This window comes from Anabrus simplex, chromosome 8 (assembly GCF_040414725.1).
Source record: "Anabrus simplex isolate iqAnaSimp1 chromosome 8, ASM4041472v1, whole genome shotgun sequence".
Lineage (NCBI taxonomy): Eukaryota > Metazoa > Arthropoda > Insecta > Orthoptera > Tettigoniidae > Anabrus > Anabrus simplex.
In genome coordinates, this window is record NC_090272.1 from 24,839,352 (window position 1) to 24,863,364 (window position 24,013).

General features: G+C 41.6%; 1 protein-coding gene across 1 annotated transcript in view; it reads right to left on the minus strand.

Moving 5' to 3' along the window:
* sv (shaven) overlaps positions 1-24,013 on the minus strand; it is a 183,785-nt gene that overhangs the window by 94,494 nt on the left and 65,278 nt on the right. Inside the window, exon 3 of the mRNA XM_067152819.2 lies at positions 2,313-2,510. Coding sequence (XP_067008920.2) covers positions 2,313-2,510 — 198 coding nt within the window. The remainder of the gene's footprint in view (positions 1-2,312; positions 2,511-24,013) is intronic.

Consider the following 24,013-nt stretch of genomic DNA (forward strand, 5'->3'; position numbering starts at 1 on the left):
GGTACAGCCCCAGCATTTGCCTGGTGTGAAAATGGGAAACCACGGAAAACCATTTTCAGGGCTGCCGATAGTGGGATTCGAACCTGCTATCTCCCGGATGCAAGCTCACAGCCGCGCGCCTCTACGCGCACGGCCAACTCGCCCGGTCCTCAGAATTTTGGCGTCGTCCAGGATATTTCTTAAGAATTTCTTTTCTTTTATTTGTATCCTCTCTACCCGTATCTATCTATATATCTATCTATTTATTGTTCTTCTTAACAATGCGGCTACTTAGCCGAGGCGATAAAAGCACGACAGCTTCACCCGAAATGGTGTGGCTTCGATTTAATTTTCTGCCAAGAAGGTGAGAAGTTTTATGAACAAGATCTTCCAATTCTGCACAAACACTTTCATGTGAGGTGCGCTTGATATACGATATCTTGACCGAGGGCTGCGAGATCCGTTCGCCTTTTCCGAGGCACCACTGTCTGAAGGAGCAATCAACCAGAGTTGTAGTAGTCTACCGATGCTATGGGCTTGGAATTCACTTTCGCTGTTTTGGTTTCGGGCCACAAATTTGAACCCTTTAATCCGGCCTCCTTCGGCAGTGATGGACATTTTCAGTTCTTCTAGTGATTATGGAGGTACCAGGTTCCCTGCCACGAAGTTTCACATTACTCATTAATTTTTATCTATTTTCATTTTCCACTACACTTGACTTCCCAATCTTAGAACACGAAATGCGTGAGATCGGAATGACATGGTCACTGGTTTCCTCGACCATGGTTCGAATCGCTACCAGTGAATGTGGTTCTTCTACTTATGAACGGCCACACATTTATGGTTCATATTCCACTTAACACTGGACGTCTCATGGCTCTAATCACGAAATCAACAATCATGCAATATTACAAGCATGTTTGCTTCGCATTAATAGCAGAGATTTCTTCCTTAATTTTAAAACAGTTCCTTAACACTTGCTCAATCACTGACGTAAAAAATAAATTCTGCTTTCAGAAAACTCAAAACACGTAGATCATCGCTTTGTGAAAAGACGTCCTCTCTGGCCATTTCGTAAGGCACTTATTCGGTTCCGATTTCGATCAGGAGTTTCTAAACACTGTGCACTCCTTCTCATGTCAGTACCGTCGCAGAAGTTTGATGAATTTCAAATAAACAGGTGACCTTCCTGGTATGAAGTTCTCTGCGTCCAAGTTTCTAGGGTGCTTACCTTTACAGGTCACTGCACTACAACTACTATTACTAGTATAATTATTAATAATAATGTTATTGATTTTACATCCCACTAACTACTTTTACGGTTTTCTGAGACGCCGAGGTGCCGGAATTTAAGCCCACTGGAGTTCTTTTACGCGGAAGTAAATCTACCGACACGAGGCCGACGTATTTGAGCCTGACTGAGCCAGGATCGAACCTCCCAAGTTGGGGTCAGAAGACCATAGCCTTAACCGTCTGAGCCACACAGGCTACTACTATTACTCCTCTGTAGTTCTTCCGACAAGGACTTCTTTGGTGGTAGTATGCATGCAGCTCAACGTGTGTTAAGTGCCTGCACGAAGTCGACGATCTTATCCATGCAATCAACTACATTATTGTTGTTATGTCGTGGTGATGGGGGGTGGCAAGCTCACTGAGAGCTAGGGGAGTGAGTAGGGGGTTGGAATCTCTTCAAATCAGTTACAGGAAATTGGCTGTGTATTATCAGGGCCCAGCAGGCCCCTACAATCCATTTGCTGGTCCCCGAGGACGTGTCCAAAGGTCCCACGGGGAGATTCTCGCACCTCAGGAGGAACATCTGTGAGTCCCGTGATGATTAAGTGCTCTCAGAGAAAGGGCAAGGGGTGCTGGACTGATTAAATAAATAGCTCCTTTCAGCTACATTACAATGTTTATGATGTTCTTTCTGAATGGCCTCACGAAATGTCAAAGGGGAGAAAAATCACTATAGCTCACTGGCGTAGAGATGACGTCCCAGATCTCTTCAGCACCGGGCGAGTTGACCGTGTGAGCTATGAGCTTGCATCCGGAAGATAGTGAGTTCGAACCCCACTATTGGCAGTCCTGAAGATGGTTTTCCGTGGTATCCCATTTTATGGGGCTGTACGTTAATTAAGGCCACGGCCACTTCCTTCACACTCATAGGTCTTCCTGCCCCATCGTCGCCATAAGAACTACCTGTGTCGGTAGGATGTAAACAAGATTATAAAAAAAAGATCCCTACAGTATTCCGGTTTGAGTTCTCTCTTGATCAGGAGTTTCAATCACATGCCTAAAATGAAGGAACTGTTTGACACGAGAAGCAGTAGACTCACCGGTTGATGGAGGAGACGCTCGGTACGTTGTCCTGGGAGCAGATGCCTTCAGCCAGGAGCCGGTCGCGGATCTCCCAGGCGAACATGGTCGGGTTTTCGCGTTTGTAGTTCGCAATGGCTTCCACGACGAGGGGGGTCGCCACTTTGGGCTTGCTGCCGCCGATAACTCCCGCCTTGAAACTGCCGGTCTCATAGTACCTGGAAAGAAAGTACCATTGTTAGACATTGCTGGAAAACAGCTAGAAAACCACTTTGTAAGCTCAGCAAATAATACGATCTTCACAAATATAATTTCACAAAATCAATTATTATCTTCTAAAGAGAAGTGTTTTACCCTTCATACCGAAACTTGCCTTGAAACTTTGGTGACAGAAAATGTGCTACAAGAAGACCACATACAAAAAACGTTGCCTCTTTCCATTGCAAGGCCCCGAAATAGAAGCTGGAACCATACAAGGCGCAGCCTCACTTGCGAGCTGCATACTGACCTCGGTTCTTGGTTTTCTGCTCACCACTCCATTGGTAATAGTACATTCGAATTGGTTATGAGAAATTCAGTAGTTTACTTCGGTACCTCACAGTAGAAACATGAAGGGTGTGGCACTGCATTTGTGAGAATAATGTCAAAAATATTTCACATTCTCACGATAGTTTACTGACTAATATTAACAATAACTAGGAGGTGTAGCTGAAAGAAGAATGAATGCAAACTGAAATGTTTGAAAAGTAATGATAAGCCAACCAAGTGTCTATATCAAGCTCCTGATTCAATCCAAAGTGTTGGCATGAAGAAAGGATAAAATGAACATGTAAAACTCATATTAATTTAGCTAAAAAATCGATTTTCTTTAGTACGTAGACACTCAAAGACAAAACTGAAAGAAGCATATTGAGAGAATGGACAGAAGGAGAATACGAACTAAACCCTACAATATGTACCCGGTGGGAAAAGATCTTTTGGAAGTCGGACGAAAAGCTGGAGTGTGGCCGTAATTGACCACATAGTCTGATACTTGTCTGGTCGATGGCGATGCTAATGATGTATTCAAATGCACAAAATATATATTTCCACTCTTAGCAACTATTCTCCATTAATTTCGCAAGGACAGAGAACATCAGATTTCCTCCATAACAATGCTGTAAAGTAGTAGGCCTCACTGCTTTGAATTAGAGAATACTAGGCTGGTGACGGAATATGAACTAAGACCCTAAGACATTACGATTAGTCGTCAGTCTTACACGAGCATCCCAAAGATGACAAACGAAACGTCGTCACCTCACGCTGCTACATCCTTTAGTCGTCTTTTAAGAGAGACAGGAGATGTTATCTACCATTCACACCCACAGAGGGACCAGAGGAATTACCCATGCGCAGTTTAAACTCCTGATCCGGTCGAGAATCAAACCCGGGGTTTTCTGGTCAATTTTCTGTTAGGCCCATTTCGCAAGTAACAATATGTCGTCAGCTTTGAATGATGGGGAAATATTTAACAGATGAATGAAATCAAAATGTGTGTTTCTTTCCTTTAGTGTTTCAGAAAACACCAAACTTATGTGTGTTACGATGAGAATAACTAATTATGGTTCCCGTTTCACGCTGGTCTGAGAAGTGATAACTAGAGCTCGTAAGTTAGGCAGAATGCTTTTTTTTTATCTGGGTGTATATATCGAAGTGTTACATAGAGAAAAACATGTACGTTTGGAAACGGTAGGACCATTTTCTGCTGTTATTTAGGTATTAAAATTAGTCAACGGAAGGAAAAAATATAATTAGACATTGTCATCGGGATATCTCCCAATAAAACAATCATCCTTGCGCCTGCGAAGGCTGCTGTATGATACTGGCCAGCAGCACATATACTATGAGGAGCGAGAATTCCATGACAATACTCGTACAATATTGAACACTAAATGACAGAGCCTTGCCGGCCACAGTGTGTGGGTGTGTGTATACATGTCTGCTTCTTAGTCCTTACAGATGAGGTGAAATGAATTTTAAACGCAGATTTTTAGCCTTCCTCTGTTGACGAGCTCAGAAAGATGCAATGAATAATGGTGAATGAAATTGCGTAAGGAACTGTAGGTAATGAGTAGGAACTCTGGAAGCGAAAGTGGAAAACAACAGAAAACAATTCTCAGCACCGCCATCTGTGGAGTTCGAGGCCACTCGCCTCCCGAATGCAGAGCTTGACTGCATAGCCGTAGCGCGTTAACACGCGAAGCCACTCCGCGTAATAATAATAATAATAATAATAATAGTCCAGCTGCTTAGCTGAATGGTTAAAATGTTCGCTTTTGGTTCAGAAAACCCCGGGTTTGATTCTCAACCGGATCTGAAGTTTAAACTGCGCATGGGTAATTCCTCTGGTCCTTCTGTGGGTGGGAATGGTAGATAACATCTCCTGTCTCTCTTAAAAGACGACTAAAAGAGGACTTTAATATTAGCAGCGTCAGGTGACGACCATGGATCTCCAAACAGATTTTGGTATATTTTCATTTACTTATGTCAGGCTCATCACTTTCGTCTATCCTAGCCGACCTCCCTTGTTCAGCTCTTGTTCTTTTCCGAACTCAACGGCATAAGGTTTGCGAATCCTACAGAGTCTTTCATTTTCACGCCTTTCGTTGTCCTTGTTTTTCTTTGGCTGATACCTTTACTTTTTGGAAGTGTCGGATCCTTTCCATTTTCTACTCATCACTAATCAGTGTTAATAGAGGAAGGTTGCCCAGTTGTACTTCGCCTTAAAACAATAATCACCACCACTACCACGTCTTTAATTTCTCTGCTTTGGGAACAAGGTTTTTATGTTCGTCCTAATAAAAGGAAGGGCTTCTTACGGTGAAACTGGACCTAGTCTGCATATGTGACACAGTTCACACTGTGATGCCCCAGGTTGTGGGAAAAAAAGACAAGGAATCATTTTATGATAATAATGACAATACAGTGAGTGTATTGTAGCTGTGCAATTATCTGTAAATAACTGATCAATCCGAGCCAGTCTAGCAGGCAAAATAACAACAAATAATAAGTGACAATATCAGTATCGGTAGAATATATCACACGTTGTTATTCATTGTCAGAACGATTGGCAATGCTTTAAGAACTTATCTCATTCCAGCCCCATCCCGCCAATTACTCAATACAATATGTGGTTAATTCCTTGCGCTTGCCTCTTGCAGTCGATAATCGTATTGTGATGATATTTTATCGGGGATCTCTGCTTGCCAAGTCCCATGCGACACTGCAGAATATTGAAAACACAAGAGCGATCTCCAGGCCGCAACGAATAACATTACAACTTTACAAATGCTATTATTTTACAAAGCTTCGGCTACAAAGTCGTCTCCCGTACTCAACTCGTGCTGTCGATTTTCATAACAAAGCTGGAGTACCCCAGGGAGCTGCCTACCCAAATGTTATTATCAGACTTATTAGGGTACAGCCGTAGCTCCGCCGTCATGGGGCACTTCAGCTCCTCGTAACGCTTTCATTTACTTCCACTACTCATATATATGTTGTGCTGAGGGTTGCTCCAGCTCCGGGGGAGGTTCCGGCATCTATCCTTCTCCCTCACTGACATTCGAAAAGCGAACTTTCGTCTCACGAACTGCAAAAAATGATTCACACGTAATACTTGTTCTTGTGGAGCAGGACTGTGTTCCTGTAATTTAAGCTGTTTCGTAAAGCATCGCAGGAAGTACAGTTATAATAAATAAACTATAGGAAAGAATAGTCAGCTTGAATTACAGTGTACGGATTTTAGTCCCGCGAGTGTCCAAGGACATGTTGTGCTTGCTTTTATTGGTACACCCCATGGGGTGAGCTCCGTGTACCGCTGGATGACGGTGTAGGTGTACGGGCTGGAAATGGGAAGGAAGTATCCGTGGCCTTTAGAAAGGTACCACCCGACATGTTGAAACGGAAATCCATTTCGTTGATGGCCGACTGCGGATTCGAATCCATCTGCCTATCGGGTGAGGAACTTGCAGCCACAAAGCTTGGGATGGGGGCACACAGGCTCATTTACTTCTTGGCCGGAGGTTTTTCTCACGTCACGTGATTCTTGTTCAAATCCCGGTCACTCCATGAGAGATTTCTGCTCGAGGCGGGGTGGGGAAGGTTTAACTCCGGGTACTCCGGTTTTCCCTGTGATCTTTAATTCAAACAACACTCCCCAATATAATTTCATTTCATCTGCCAGTCATTAATCATTGCCCCAGAGGAGTGGGACAGTCTTCGGCAGCCGGCACAATTCTCACCCTCGCCACTAGACTGGAATGACTGGAAACAGGCGGTCGATTTTCATTTTCAATCATTTGTTTATTATTTATTTTTTACCGGGAGAGTTGGCCGTGCGGTTAGAGGTGCGCGGCTTTGAGCTTGCATCCAGGAGATAGTGGCTTCGAATTCTACTGTCGGCAGCCCTGAAGATGGTTTTCCGTGGTTTCCCATTTTCACACCAGGCAAATGCTAGGGCTGTGCCTTAATTAAGGCCACGGCCGCTCCCTTCCAACTCCTAGGCCTTTCCTATCCTATCGTCGACATAAGAACTATCTGTCTAGTGCGATGTAAAGCAAAAAGTATTATTCATTTATTATTTAATAATTAGTTTAATAATTTATTTATTTTACGGCTCTGAATGTTGCACAAGAAAAGAAAAGAAGCATGATCAACAACTATATGTGAAGTGGTGTAGTGGAGTGATGACGCTCGAGAATGAACACCTGTGAGGAACGTTTAAAGTCACTCCTGTCAGTGACAAGTTTCAAGCTAGGCCTGTCCCATATCATTTCTTGAAGGTTATTTTTCAATGTCTATTATCCAATTATTCTTGACTTTTAGTGAGTAGGCATGATTGAATATATTTTTAGTAAGTCTTACATTGTCCATCCTTTTAATATGACCATAATATTTCTCTAACAGTGCCTGATATAACACAGGAGACCTCCTTTTCATTGACACAACTTCCATGCATACTGGGCCAAAGATTTTCTGAAGTAATTTCGTTTTAAAAAAAAATTAATTGGTTATCGGCATCCAATGATCAGGATTTCTGATGTTTATAATAATCCAGGCTTAATTACCGTGTTATAGTGTTTTAATTTAGCGTTCCGAGATACGCCCTCCTGTTCAACGTTCCGAGATACGACCTCCTGTCCTCTCTCTGTTCGCTTCGCGAGGGACTGTTCTGAACTGAGTTACCATATTTATTATTATTATTATTATTATTATTATTATTATTATTATTATTATTATTATTATTATTATTATTATTATTATTATTATTGCAGTCGCACGGGAAGCGATGTTTCTTCGCCACACTGTGATACGAGAGACTTCTGGACAGTTAGCAGCAATGGTATTTATAGATGTTACATGTTTGCCTGATGTAAACATTAGAGACTACAGGAAATCGTCTTCAGGTTTGTCGACGGTGAGATTTGCACGCAACATCTCTTGAGTGTAATGTTATATCAATACGAGACATCCCTTCAATTTAATGTGCTTTTCTTCAGTTTATCCCAGATATACCTAAGGCTCCCTGGAGCAACATGGCTCACATTCTTCGGTTTTTAACAGGGGATTTAAGGTAGGACGCCCCTTCCCGACACTTTTAAATTTTGCAGGCGAAAATTCCAGGCGTGATCGACCGGAAATGGAATCTCGGCCCTCCGGGTGGAAAGCCAGCAGTTAAAGCCAACCATACGAGACAGAATAATAATAATAATAATAATAATAATAATAATAATAATAATAATAATAATAATAATAATAATAATAATAAGAATCTGATAGCCTCAACTAGCGTGTTGCATTATTTTGATTTGATGCCATTTAAGCTATCTCCGTGTCTTTTAAAACTCTAACAGAGATATCGGAACTGCGTTGGAATGATTTTAAATAATTTTGTCATGTAAACATAAAATAGGCGGTAAACACTTGCTCGGTCCACTCGAAAGGACTAGGGTTCGTTTCCCCGTCAGGAAGTCGAAAAATTTAAGAAACGAGATTTCCACTTCCGGAGGTGCATATGGTCTTGAGGTCCACTCAGCCTACACCAAAAATTAGTACTAGGTTAATTCCTGGGGGCAAAGGCGGCTGGGCGTAGAGCTAACCACTCTATCCCATCAGTTGACGAAATTACGGATAGTGGAAGCCTTTCCCTTCCACCCCTCCGAGGGCCTTCATGGCCTGTACGGAGATGACTTTGCTTTGCTAAATACAAAAATGTGTCACTAGAAATCCTTGTCGAACTGATTTTCCCCCACATAAAATATTCGACTACTTCTGGCTGGTTCTGAACCCACAAACTTGGCATCCGGAGTTCGACATTCAATCATTGATCAAGAGAGGGAGCACATTCTAAACAGTTCCAGGGCCCGGCCCCTCTCAATACCTGCATCATTGCTCTGTGCCACGTTGATCGACACTAAGAACACTGGACTGCTAACCACGATATCCGTGATCACTTACGTCAAGTAACAAGTCCGGGGAAAAATTATTCTTCTTGTCAACTACCGCGTGCATCAAGCAAGTGATCCACTTGTAGCGAGCTGTGACTGTACCCACGAGTACACACTGATTCCCATTTCCAAGTTTCATCTATAACCGTGTCTGCTGTGTGGAGTTACTTATATCTCCGTTAATTATTAATGCCATTTATAAAGGATATCCTATCCAGCTCTAACAAACCGTGGCGCGCATTATTTTGACTCGCAACAAAGGAAAAGCTATAGTGCTGCTGTCTGCCGCACAACTTTGATTTTTTCCTCTTTGTCTCTCCCAGTGCGGGAGCACTTTCCGACCGGGATGACGTTAATGCGACAAATGAAGAGTCCAACAACACCACCAGCACGGTGCGTTATTATTATTATTATTATTATTATTATTATTATTATTATTATTATTATTATATATTGCAGATTATATCCGGCAAAGAAAAATGTCAGGTAGGCGTGATTAACTCAGTGCCTTATTTGCTGTTTACTCACCCCCATCTCATAAAGAAGGGCATCCGACCGATCAGAACCAAAATGAGCAAATGGCTCCAGTAATCTCAGAAACAACTGGGATAAACTGAATAAATTTTAGTTACTGAACGGAGTAGCCGCGTGCATTAACACACTACGGTTCTGGAGTCAATCTCTGCGTTTGGGAAACGAGTGGGTTCGAACACTACCATCAGCTTTCTGTGGTTTTCCGCCTTCACTCGCGGAAAGGCTTAGACACTTCCTATTCACTTTCGGCCCGCCAGACCTTCAAGACTGACCTGGATAAAATATCCATTGTGTGTATATATGTTAGTTATTCAGTTATACGGTAATTGTTTCAAATAGGTGGCAATCATTACCGTGAACGACAATAACTATCCTCTTCTCGGAAGTGAAAATCTGCACCAGGAAGTAATGAAGTTGATAAAGAATACATTCAAATTTGAAGGACAATTTTTTAACACAAGCAAACAACTTATACTTCAGAATCAGTGAAAAACCTCTTCAGTTGAAAATGATTAGGCCTAATCTGAAATGGTCATCTGCATTGTGTGACACCTTCCAAGAAATACGAATTCTTATTTTTAGATTGATAATAATTCAAAATTATTCACAAATATGAAGAAACTTGCGTTGTTCTTAATAACTAGGGTTTAGGTGAACATACATTGATGAATCGGCCTTTTGCCCCATACAAAATTCATCCCGGATTTGCTCTGATATCGTTTAAACCTCAGTTTGACAAAGTTAGGGAAAAAAGAAAGAGACCACTTTTCCCTTTGCGAAAATCAAATCAAATTACATCCATAATCTGCACGGTTGCTAGGTAACATTGCCTGGCAATCCATACATACCTTAGATCACAGCCTCCACAGTTCCTTGGTAAACATTGTCTGGCCATCTATCCATACCTTACATTACAGCCTGCCCAGTTCCTTGGTAAACATTGTCTGGCTATCCATCCATACCTTACATTACAGCCTGCCCAGTTCCTTGGTAAACATTGTCTGGCTATCCATCCATACCTTACATTACAGCCTGCCCAGTTCCTTGGTAAACATTGTCTGGCTATCCATCCATACCTTACATTACAGCCTGCCCAGTTCCTTGGTAAACATTGTCTGGCCATCTATCCATACCTTACATTACAGCCTGCCCAGTTCCTTGGTAAACTTTGTCTGGCCATCTATCCATACCTTACATTACAGCCTGCCCAGTTCCTTGGTAAACTTTGTCTGGCCATCTATCCATACCTTACATTACAGCCTGCCCAGTTCCTTGGTAAACATTGTCTGGCCATCTATCCATACCTTACATTACAGCCTGCTCAGTTCCTTGGTAAACATTGTCTGGCGATCTATCCATACCTTACATTACAGCCTGCCCAGTTCCTTGGTAAACTTTGTCTGGCCATCTATCCATACCTTACATTACAGCCTGCCCAGTTCCTTGGTAAACATTGTCTGGCCATCCATCCATACCTTACATTACAGCCTGCCCAGTTCCTTGGTGAACATTGTCTGGCTATCTATCCATACCTTACATTACAGCCTGCCCAGTTCCTTGGTAAACATTGTCTGGCCATCCATCCATACCTTACATTACAGCCTGCCCAGTTCCTTGGTAAACATTGTCTGGCTATCTATCCATACCTTACATTACAGCCTGCCCAGTTCCTTGGTAAACATTGTCTGGCTATCTATCCATACCTTACATTACAGCCTGCCCAGTTCCTTGGTAAACATTGTCTGGCTATCCTTACATTACAGCCTGCCCAGTTCCTTGGTAAACATTGTCTGGCTATCTATCCATACCTTACATTACAGCCTGCCCAGTTCCTTGGTAAACATTGTCTGGCTATCTATCCATACCTTACATTACAGCCTGCCCAGTTCCTTGGTAAACATTGTCTGGCCATCTATCCATACCTTACATTACAGCCTGCCCAGTTCCTTGGTAAACATTGTCTGGCTATCTATCCATACCTTACATTACAGCCTGCCCAGTTCCTTGGTAAACATTGTCTGGCTATCCTTACATTACAGCCTGCCCAGTTCCTTGGTAAACATTGTCTGGCTATCTATCCATACCTTACATTACAGCCTGCCCAGTTCCTTGGTAAACATTGTCTGGCTATCCTTACATTACAGCCTGCACGTTTGCTACGGTTACACTTCCGTCAGGCTAACTTTAAGATGAGCCCCAGCCATAAGGCTGCCTTTAACATTAGTTAACGTGAAGATGGCGTTATTTACGTATTTTGTAAATATGCAGTTTACGGAAAATCTTCAGTACAATCAATTTGCATATTCTTATTATTTACGCGCATGTTATCAACTTCTTTGTAATCAATAAGTGTGGCACGACTTTTTCGAAGTGGCCCGTCGGGAAATCTAATTGAATAGCCGTGGCCTACACCGCTGACAGCAGCTATTTTCTCTCAATATAATAACATCGAAGGCATTAAATCACAGAGATTTACGAGTAGTCAAATTGTTAGTAGCGGGGAGCCTGTTCAGTGGGGGGATGATACACATAACGATAATGTGCACAATGACAAGAATAAGAAAATTATTATTTAGCTGTCACGACCTCACCAGAACACATCATAACGAATGAATGCACTTCCTCTTGATTCTGCGCGCAGTTCCGGCGCGGCGGGTGGGTTGGGGACAGCGGCCGGCCGCACACACGCGGTTATAAAAATTGTTTCCCTTCTCTCATTTTTTTACTCCTGCGTCTTTTTATTTTTAAAAGGAGGGAACAAGAGAAAAAGTGCATTACCGGAGAGGGGTAGGGTGGGGGTGGGGGAGGGAGAGGGAGAGGTCGTGATTGTATCAGTGAGGCGATCTTAAATTGAGAAAACACAGAGAGAAAAAGCGCGAGGATCGAGTGCTTGGGTAAGAGAACGGGATTAAAAAATAATGAACTGATGTCTCTGCCAAGCCTCTGTGGTGTGATTAGGTGTCACCACCGGAAGCCAGCGCTCGATTTCCGGCTCTGCCACGAAATTTGAAAAGTGGTACGAGGCCTGGAACGGGGTCCACTCAGCCTCGGGAGGTCACTTGAGTAGAGGTGGGTTCGAATCCCACCTCAACCATCCTCGAAGTGGTTTTCCGTGGTTTCCCACTTTTCCTCCAGGCAAGTGCCGGGATGTTACCTAACTTAAGACCACGGCCGCTTCTTTTCCTCTTCCTTGTCTATCCCTTCCAATCTTCCCACCCCCCTACAAGGCTCATGTTCAGCATAGCAGGTGAGGCCGCCTGGGCGAAGTACTGGACCTCTTGCCCAGTTGTATTCCCGACCCAGCGTCTCACGCTCCAGGACACTAGCCTTGAGGCGGTAGAGGTGGGATTCCTCGCTGAGTTTGACAGAAAATCCAACTCTGGAGGTAAACGGATTAAGGAAGAAGGAAATAAGTAAATTAATAATGAAATATATACATTATGCTTTATGGATTGTTATTTATTTCAGCGTACAGTGAATTAACCAAGTATCTACAGAATCCTTTGTTTACAACTAGCTTTGTAGTCTCGTCCCAAGACCAAGGTGTCGCTTAGGAAACAAAACCTCGAGTCCCACAGGGATTTTAACTGTGTCTGGTGACCGATTCAAGGGCTCTGTGTTTGTGTACTTTTTTTGCTATTTGCTCCACTTCGTACCGACACAGATAGGTCTCATGGTGACGATGGGGCAGGGAAAGCTCAGGAATGGGAAGGAAGCGGCCGTGGCTTTAATTAAGAGACAGCCCCAGCATTTGCCTGGTGTGAAAATGGGAAACCACGGTAAACCATCTTCAGGGCTGCCGACGGTGGGGCTCTCCCGAATACTGGATACTGACCGCACTTAAGCGACTGCAGCTATCGAGCTCGGTGTGTGTTTGTGTTTGCTCCTACACATTCCTCCTGACTTATACTCAACACACTGGATTACCGCCTAAACACCACAGAGGAATAGTTAATATATTACTCCATCTAGGGTCGGCGTCAGTAAGGGCATCCGGCCGTGAAACGGAGCCAAATCTGCATATGCGATAACGTTCACATCCGTTACACCATCGGGGTTTTGGAAAGAAAAACAAGAAGTAGAAGAAGAAGAAAAAAATAATTAAATTCCTACAATTGATGTTTCTTAAAATCCATAGGCATACCGGTACTATCTGAATTTTTTTTTAAACTCTTCTTCTTCTTCTTCTTCTTCTTCTTCTTCTTCTTATTGGAGTTTCCGTGGCTCAGGCGGCAGCGCGTCAGCCTCTCACCACTGGATACCGCGATTCAAATCCCGGTCACTCTATGTGAGGTTTCTGCTGGACAAAGAGGTGGCTGGACAGGTTTTTCTCCGGGTACTCCGGATTTCGCTGGCATCTTTCATTCCAGCAACACTCTCCATTCTCATTTCATAGCATCTATCAGTCATTAATAAATCAGTTTGGGAGTGGCGACCCCATCGTACTAATAGCCTATATATGATTCATCCCTTACATCCCTGACCCTGTCAGTAACTGGAAAACAGGTTGTATTATTATTATTATTATTATTATTATTATTATTATTGTGAATATTTCCTCCTGACCGCCGTGTCCAGTGCTGCTAGAACCGCAGCCAGTGTTGTTCTAAATAAAAACGCCATTGTTCTGGCCATTGTCTTGTGTGTCGGAAGTGCTAGCCTTCTCAAGTGGATGACCGCCCGCTATATATCGGGCTACGGCGCAAGGCAAGACGGCGCGGTGGGGCAGGACGTCCTGGTCCACGCTTTGTTTCCGGCGGGGGACGGCGCGGTTACATTAAAGACGGCCTGTTTCTTAGATAACGATGTCTTCGGGAATATGAATTTATCTTCCTTCTTAGCGAGGTTGAGCTGCCCAAAGGAACAGGGAAACGTAAATTATACCTTAGATTCATAGTGTTAACAGTGAGGAGCTTCTTGGGACAAGAGAGAGAGGTGAGACGAGAAGAAAAGAGATGGGAAAATATAATTTATTCAAAGGAACTCGGTAAATGGATGAAGGAATGGAGTGAAAACTTGTACTTTCTACACTCTGTATCGCTGGAAAGAGTATTTGACGACACGACAGAATCGCATTAAGAGGCATTTTAAACTAAACTAATCCCAGGACATTAGAAATGTTAAATTTCAGCGATACCTAGCTACTGTTATTTTGGTATAAATAGGAGACAAAAGAGTAGACGAGAAGGAACATAAAAGGATAAACTATACTGAAGTGGGCGATTCCCTTGTCCCATTATGTTCGGCAACAAATTAAGGATTAAAAAGGTGTCAAATTTCCCGTTGGCGAAAAACAAATGATAATAAATATGTCTTTTATGCCTCTCGGCCACGGCCATCTATCAACGGCTTCTAATTTCAGATGAGTGCCAGCCATAAGATACAGGCTGTACGGTTGCTAGGTAACATTGTCTGGCCATCCATCCATACTTTACATCACAGCCTGCACGGTTGCTAGGTAATATTGTCTGGCCATCCATCCGTACTTTACATCACAGCCTGCACGATTGCTAGGTAACATTTTCTGGCCATCCATCCGTACTTTACATCACAGCCTGCACGATTGCTAGGTAACATTGTCTAGCCATCCATCCGTACTTTACATCACAGCCTGTACGGTTGCTAGATAACATTTTCTAGCCATCCATCCGTACTTTACATCACAGCCTGTACGGTTGCTAGGTAACATTGTCTGGCCAGACCTTACATCACAGTCTGCACGGTTGCTAGGATACACTTCCGTCACACATTTTGTTACAAGACACTATCTCGATACATAGATTTCGGATGACACCCCAGCTCGAAAGATTTATGTCAATGACGTTCCGTAGCGAAGCGCGGGTAATTCAGCTAGTAATAAATAAGAAAGTAATATTAATATGACACCGGTAAAATTAAGGCCTTTTGGTGCCAATATGGCAGCTGCCCGTTCTGCCTTTCATTATCTGATAGCTTTTTATTTGATCTCAGATGACTTCATCTGAAATGTAAGAATAGGATTAAAATCCTCGAACTTATCTGGGAGATCCACCAAATTACGGGCAATCAGTTCGATCGGCTCGTCACACCCAAATGCATTTTAGAACTATTGCTAGCAGGCCATACATTCGGGGTCTTCACCAGACAAATGGCCTTCAGGTATTGGAGTGGCATGTTGTCTTGAGCCTGTCGTATCACAGTGGTCCTCAGTTGGATCTAACGAGGTTGAATGAACCCAGTTCTAGAACTTAAAATCGTGGACAGGCCAGGAACTTAAAAAGGGGGCTCATGATCAAGTAACGAAATTAATCCTATTTTAGAGTAATTTTCCAAGTCATTTCCGTGATGCAGCAGCCTATCCTTTTTTGACAACTTTGTGCGAGAGATTGAAACGTACTCGTTTATCTTTATTGTTCACCAAAGGTCTCTACCAAGAAGATGTCCTCAGGAACTGCTTGATACTGATTCCTACAGCGTGTGTTAATATGTGGTGTTTCGGTGTTTGAAGGGAGGACCTTGGGGGATATGTAGGTCAGGCTACTAGAAGATCATACATCGCGCACACAAAAGCGGGACGGAAGTTTGGTGATAGCCACAAAAGAAGCCATCTCCATATTCAAGTGCACGACATGCATATGCATGGGTCGTCACGCTTAATGGAAGAATGGAATCCTCTTGTTACAGCGTTTGTGCATCTACAAGGCACGTGCCGCAGCGCACGCTTTTTACGACCCCCTCTCCCAGCCAGGAAGTCTCCACAATAAGTATGACTCGAAACTTGCCATGTCTCCAAATGGACATGATAAGAAATATGACTCCTTTATAAATATCTAAAATCGTCGAGCCTAAGGAGACCGTCTAATGTAAAACTCCGGTAACTGCTAATGTTGGAACTTTTCAAAATTTGAACGGGAATATGTTATTTTCACGGTCGCCAGTTTTGACATACCGGTCGAGTTTGCTCCACGTTATAATTATGCTCGAAATAAAGCGTCCAGTTAGAAATGTTATTGTTGATACTTCGTTTCTTCATTCTAAACCATTTACTCATATTGAAGACAAAGTCGATACATCTGAGATCTCAGAAGGAAATCGAGTTCAATATTACGGGCATTACGTGACATCTATGTATAGGCAAAGTCTTGGGAGCTTCAATGATAGATAATCTGGATTGAAATGCGTTTAATGAAGCTTAGAGAGTGTGAGTGGTGGCAGTGGTGATGGTGATGATTATTGTTTTAAGAGGAAGTACAACTGGGTAACCATCTACTATTAACACTAACCAGAGGGAAAACATGGAAGGGATCCGACACTTCGAAAAACGAAGAAATAATATAATATAATATAATATAATATAATATAATATAATATAATATAATATAATATAATATAATATAATATAATATAATATAATATAATATAATATAATATAATATAATATAATATAATATAATATAATATAATATAATATAATATAATATAATATGTCTTGTGCCAGGTGATGTGAAGTGGGCAATTACAGGCTAGTGCCATCTTATACCCCTGAATATTGAAGCTAGTAAATGAGGAATGGATTCGCTGAACACATCTCGTCTGTACGGAAACAGAGACAGTTCTATCAGCGACAAAAACAATGGTTCGGTTTCGACTGACCGATTTGCTGTATTTTAATGAGCTCGGTAAAATGAATTATATTCCAGCTACCAGAACATTGCATTATGGAATTTATTAATGGAAAAATTCAATTTTAAACGAATGCCGTGGTTTATAATTAAAATAAAATTAGTGAGTGAACTGGTTGCAGCCCAGTTCACCGGGGCGTTGTTAGCGCTCACACTTGTGTCTCCTGAGTGCCGGTTGTTCCGCAATGCAATTGTACCCTGGATATGATTAACATAGGCAACCAGGAAGACACTCATTCCTTTATTTTGCGATCTGCCTCTGTAGATCAATGGTACAGTGTCCACCTCTTAAACCCGAGTTCACGGATTTTACGGATGAGGCAGTCAACTTTTGAAGGACAGAAAATGTCTAGGCCATCCATTTGATTGTTGCTGACATGTTAAAGATTTCTGGTAGCGAGCATACAGCTTTGGATGTCCTCCAACTCGGCAACTGATATCGTGCGGCAATAATAATAATAATAATAATAATAATAATAATAATAATAATAATAATAATAATGTCCGGATCCATGGCTAAATGGTAAGCGTGCTGGCCTTTGGTCACAGGGGTCCCGGGTTCGATTACCGGCAGGGTGGGACATTTTAACCATCATTGGTTAATTTCTCTAGTACGGGGATGGGTGTATGTGTCGTCTTCATCATCATTCCATCCTTATCACGACGCACAGGTCGCCTACGGGCGTAAAATAGAAAGTAATAATATCCACATGAGCGTGATTGTTGGGTGATATTACGGCAACTGTGGTTCGAATACCGGCCAATGCATGTAGGAGTTTCGAAATTAAATGTCCCGTCCCCACGGTTTGATTTCAACTTAAACGTTTAGGTCACGTTATGAAGATGAGAGTGTAAGCAAGGACTCAGAGCCCCAAACTCACCAGCAATGAAGGCGATACCCAATCTAAAACTGCAAACTACTGTAGTGGATGTGACCGTAGCACTTTCCTCGACATGTCTGAACGAGCAGTGCTTAGGCAGGTGCGATGTGCGGGAGTATTCTCAGTCTGGGCAGAAATATTTGCCTCAAGGATTCATAACATTCTTGTTCCCTGGTGTAAAGTGGAAAGATGCGGTGCCGACGACAACTGGTGATAATGATGTGTTGTGGCACTACGCGTTACGGATCGGCTACGAGCACCCATCTCAACAACAGCCCCACTGTAGTAGCCACATGTGTTGCAGCCCCTTGCAGACTTTTGAACTCACAGCTGGATTTCCCAGCATGTGACGTTTTTAAGAAGGGAATCTCTTTCAGTAGAAACGTACACATGACATGTTATATCTATAGAACCGCAAGTTTCATGAAACCGAGTGAGATGGTTACGCGGTACGGCTCTTGTAACTCTAAGCTGTCGGCTCGAACACACTAATCAGCAATCCTAAGACGATTTTCCGCGCTTTCCTACTTTCAGTACACGCAAATGCAGCCGCTGAATCTCCACTAAAGCCAAGGCAATAATAATAATAATAATAATAATAATAATAATAATAATAATAATAATAATAATAATAATAATAATACCCTGTGCAGACATTTGGATTTGTTGCCATATACACTGCCTGCTTGTCAGTTTAACAATTCTGTTTTACGCTACCAGACGGCAGTGTAAACCGGATCTCTCTTGGGCTACCTACGGCTAAATTTTAAATAATTTTTGTCAGGTAAACACGAAATGGGTCACCAGAGTTCTTTTAGATGATCACATGGAGTTTCAAATGGACTGTTTTCCAAAAGATGGTGGTGGTTATTGTTTTACGAGGAGGCAGAACTGGGCAAAGGGCTTCCTGCTCTATTCACCTGGAATGACATCAGGAAGTCGAAACATTTAAGAAACGAGATTTCCACTTCCGGAGGTGCACAAGATTCTGAGATTCACTCAGCCTACGCCAAAAATGAGTACCAGGTTAATTCCTGCGCCCAAAGGCGGTCAGGCTCTACCCCACCAAGTACTGAGGTTACAGATAGTGGAAGCCTTCACCTTTCACCCCTCCTATGGTCTTCATGGCCTGTACGGAGATTGCTTTCTTTGTTGTTATCTGAAGTTATTGAGACTTACAACGTCTCGACCTTACTTCAAAATCAGTCCATAGTATGATTTATTCTTGAATGTCTTTTGCATATAACTCTTTGATTTCATTTTATCTGTGATTTAGTCTTAGGAGTGAAATAAGGAACACACATGTTTTCTTTCTTTAGAAGAGACTCTTTTACATGTAGACTTCTTTCTCCTCGCTATTCATATTCCAAAAATAATCATACTAAACTTGTAAAGAAAATAATAGTTTGAAAATTACTTCTAGCTGTACAGTTTACTTACCAGCCCAGAGGTGCGGATAATGTTTGATCCTAGAGACTCTGTGTTATTTTCTTCTCTACGATCTATTCCTTTCATCGGACTCGTAAACATGAACGCATGAATATCCAGGGCGACAATGTGAGGAACCCACTGATATTCAGGAAGAGAGGAAGAACTAATTACAGCGATACAATTTGTGTGGATGGAAAAGAAAACTGAAATGTTTGTACTTCCTTCGACTGGAGTGGTAAGCGACAAGACAGAGCCGTTTGTGACTGTCAGCAGCGTCTATAAGAGAGGTGGCCATTCTTCAGGCTTGGCTGGGCGAGAACAAGCGGCTCCTGTGACCACTGACACAGCCGCCACAGTAGCATTGGGGACACAACTGAGAACGGAAACTCTCCCCAATCTTAGAAAGTTGTTCCGTAGTTTTTAACTTAAATTCGAGGTGAATACTTAACGTATAAGTCAAAATTGTAAAGATCCTTGGTACAAACATGGCCTAAGGAAGGAACACATTATCAAGGGTAATGTTATGACTGTGTATCATCATGTCAATAATTCCGCACCTGGGCTGGCCTTCTCACTACAACTTGGCAGGTTCGATTCTGGCTCAGTCCGGTGGTATTTGAAGGTGCTCAGATACGTCAGCCTCGTGTCGGTAAGTTTACTGGCACGTAAAAGAACTCCTGCGGGCTAAATTCCGGCAACTTGGCGTCTCAGAAAACAGTAAAAGTAGTTAGTGGGTCGTAAAAACCACAGGGCGCAGAAATCACGGGTTGTATTTGGCAAGACTATTTACTCAATGAAATGTTTAATAAACAATATGAATAAAATGAAAATAACACAGGTATTTATTTACTCGATTTAATTGCATACCTACCAATGTGATAACGTCGCTTCCGAAAATCTCTTTGTATTTGCCACCACATTTGATTTATGCACTGCCTTGTAAATTGCCGCCACATCAGATGTATTCTCTGCCTTTTAAATACTACGCTTTAGGTTGCAAATGGAAAACCATTGCGAATCACCTTCGATAACTTCCTGTCGAGTGCGATGATCTCATTTCGATAATATTTCAGCGATAGTCGACCGTGTTGAAATTGACGCGAATTGTAGATTAGGTTGCTCAATATTCAGTGCGTGGCGGATGAGGTAAATATTCAGAAAAAATTCTTAGGTTGTTGGTATACCGATTTTTATGTATATTTCACGATAAACTGCCCCATTTTTCTGCTTTAGGAACACATGACAGTCACTACAAATTGTGTTTGTCATGAGTATGCAGGAGCTGTACAAATGTTGACGAACCGGAGTCCACTCAGCTGTATTGCTCTTGTTCCTACTAACAGAGCAAATGAGTCAACTGTAATACAAAGTTATCTTCTTTTACTTATTCTTATTGAGGATACTTATTTGTTCCGGATCTTGGAAATCATCATGGCAACACAAAACAGTAAAGACGATAATCATAAATTTCATACATTTCTTCGTTCTCAAAATAACAATACAGCACCAATAAAATCGGGGAATAAATTTTGGGCACGTGGTAGCCGGTAATTTGACCATCTGGGGTGGAGGAAGTCCACCTGGAACTATTGATTATTCCATTACCTACAGTAATATTGGTTACGATGTTCTACAGATTTCGGACTTCCGCAAGAACGCCTCGCTACACCGAGACGCCATATGGGTATACGACACCCAATACTGTTGATCCTGGATGCATGTTTTATTCAGTTTATCTCATGCTAGAATCAAGGGGGTGATAAAGGGGTCTGCGATACAAGACAGATTAGGGGAGGAATCATTAACATTCAACTGTGTACTTTCTTTCCAGTACGGATTATCATATTGTCAAGAGTACACTTTCGTTGATATGTATGTAGGAGCGTGATGGCTTTGTGACGAAGGAGGACGGGGTTCGAATCTCAACCAATTCCGGTTGGAGTTTTGAAATATAATTGACATTCTTGGGCTTCAGATTTCATATAAAACTAGAAGCTCCGTGACGAATCAACAGTCATGTAACATGCAAAACTTGCTACATTTGCAGTGGGTACATTAGGCAACTCATTCCTGTTTTTCGGCTTATATTCCAGACAAGGGTGTCGATTTCTTAAGATGACCAGAAGTCCATTTTATCATTGTTGATATATTAAATATTTCTGGTTGCGTTGTCAGCTGTCCACCAGTCAATCTCATGTTTCAGTCAGGTAATTTGATCAGAACGCAGCAACAAAATTATTGGTTCTAAAAAATAAGAGGACATTCATTTCAATTCCCGAACCGAATCCTTTACTTCTGTTTATATAAACAAAACTGAACTTAAACCCATTAATATTTTATTTAGTACCAGACACTTCATAATGGCCGGGATGAGCAGCATAGAAGTCAGAGCGCTGCTCTTCTGACTCCAGGTTGGCAGGTTCGAACCTGACTCAGCCATGTGTTACTTGAAGGTTACCCTCGTGTCGGTAGATTTATCAGCACATTAAAAAAACTTCTACGGGACAAAATTCCGACATCGCGGTGTTACCGAAAACCGTAAATGTAGTTACTGGGTCGTAAATATAATAATAATAATAATAATAATAATAATAATAATAATAATAATAATAATAATAATATCTATAGTGAACTTCATAATAATGGCCTTTGCTGATGACAAAGCAATTCTCTCTGGAAGTATAGAGACTGCCGTACAGTGAATACAACCTTCTGAAATAAATAGAAGGAAAAGTTGGTCTGAATTCATGTCAAATATTAGGGATTCACCCACAGTGCTAAAACCAGAGTACGGGAAAATCAACAAGGTTAATAAGTTTAAATACCTAGGTGAAATAACTCAGGTTAATGGAGTCGGTAAGATAGCAAACAGATAAAGAGCAAGAAAACTCGAACTAGCACATCAACTCAGTAAATATACCTACGATAACAAGAATCCCTCAAGGAAAACTAAAATTAAACACTACAACACTAATCAAACCAGAGAGTGTGTATGCCGCAGAATGCATGTTGCCAATGAAAGCTGGTGAAATAGAAGAGGTAGAGAAAAAATAAAGGATAATATTGAGGAAAATTTGGGGACCATTGAAAACGAAGGAAGAAGAGGAATGAAGATCTATGCAAGGATGAAGGAAATGAAAGGCTGTTGGACACGATCAGGAAGAGGATAATTAAATTTGTAAGTTACATAATGAGCATAGATAACAGTAGAATGACAAAACGAAATGGGAACCAGTGAATCCAACGAGTAAGAAAAAATATGACAGAGATTGGAATAACAGACGACGTAATACAAGACGTAACAACTTTCAGAAGATTGATAAAAAATTTGAAGTATTTCCAGGAGAAGCAATAGAGGAAAGGTAATAATAATATACGGACACAAGAGAGGAGGACACAGCAAAGTGAAAGGATGAAGAACTATTGGAAGTCAAGAAAAGGATTAAGATGAATACTTACTTTCCGTGGTACTTAGATGGCCAAAATCGAATAATAATAATAATAATAATAATAATAATAATAATAATAATAATAATAATAATAATAATAATAATAATAATATTTTGAATTTTAGTATCAAGAACCCTGATACGCGGAATGCAGGTTGAGAAAATATGAACCTAAGTTTTCTGTACATAAATTTGTTTTGTGCTTTATTTTTAAAACTGAGCCTAGATGATATTTATGTGACTAAATTCGATTAACATGTTTCCGAGCATAGACACTACAGCTACTATACGTCATCATATCTGACTATGTTAGCTTCCTTCGTAGATCAGTGGTGGCGTAAGCTGAATTTCAACGGTAGTGGGAGAATGTCCATCACGATGTCGGTATGTAAAATACCTCTGGTGATCCACTTGCTGTCTACTGGACAGAACTGGTCACAACTCAGCCTTCTGCGCCATCTAGTAGAGTAAAATGAAACGTCAAAATTGACACGTAGGTATTCTAAAATACTTGAAATAGAAATGCTTGCACACGGTAACTCAAGTCATGTAATGATCCACAAGCGTGTTTCCAGTCAGTTAGCGGCGATGATAGGAATTGTGCCTGTCGCACTCCCTGGGGCAATGATTAATGACTGACAGATGAAATGAAATGATAGTGGAGAGTGTTGCTGGAATGAAAGATGACAGGGAAAACCTGAGTACCCGGAGAGAAACCTGTCCTGCCTGCTCTTTGTCCAGCACAAATCTCACATGGACTGACCGGGATTTGAACTACGGAACCCAGCGGTGAGAGGCCGACGAGCTACCGCCTGACCCACCGAGTCTTCTTGATGATGATGATAATAATAATAATAATAATAATAATAATAATAATAATAATAATAATAATAATAATAATAATAGCATTCCAACATTGCAGCAGACATCCGTAAAAGACGTCTGAAATTCTATGGGCACGTCCGCAGACTGCCGGCAAGTAGACTGACACACAAGATTCTCACCTACATAGAACATCTAAAAAATATTCCATGGGTACTAGAAGTGAAGAAGGATCTGGAAAAAGCCCAGATAAACCCAAATGACACCGCGGACAGAAACCTTTATAGGAAAAAAATTAATGGATGGAAAGTGCAACCAGAGAACGAAGTGAAAAAGAAGACTGGAGCAAAGTGGACAGAAGAACGAAAAAGGATCCACGGAGAAAGGATGAGAGCTGTTTGGCAACTCAGAAAACAGAATCGTTAGAGCTTTGCGTGATCCATTGGGTCCATACGCAC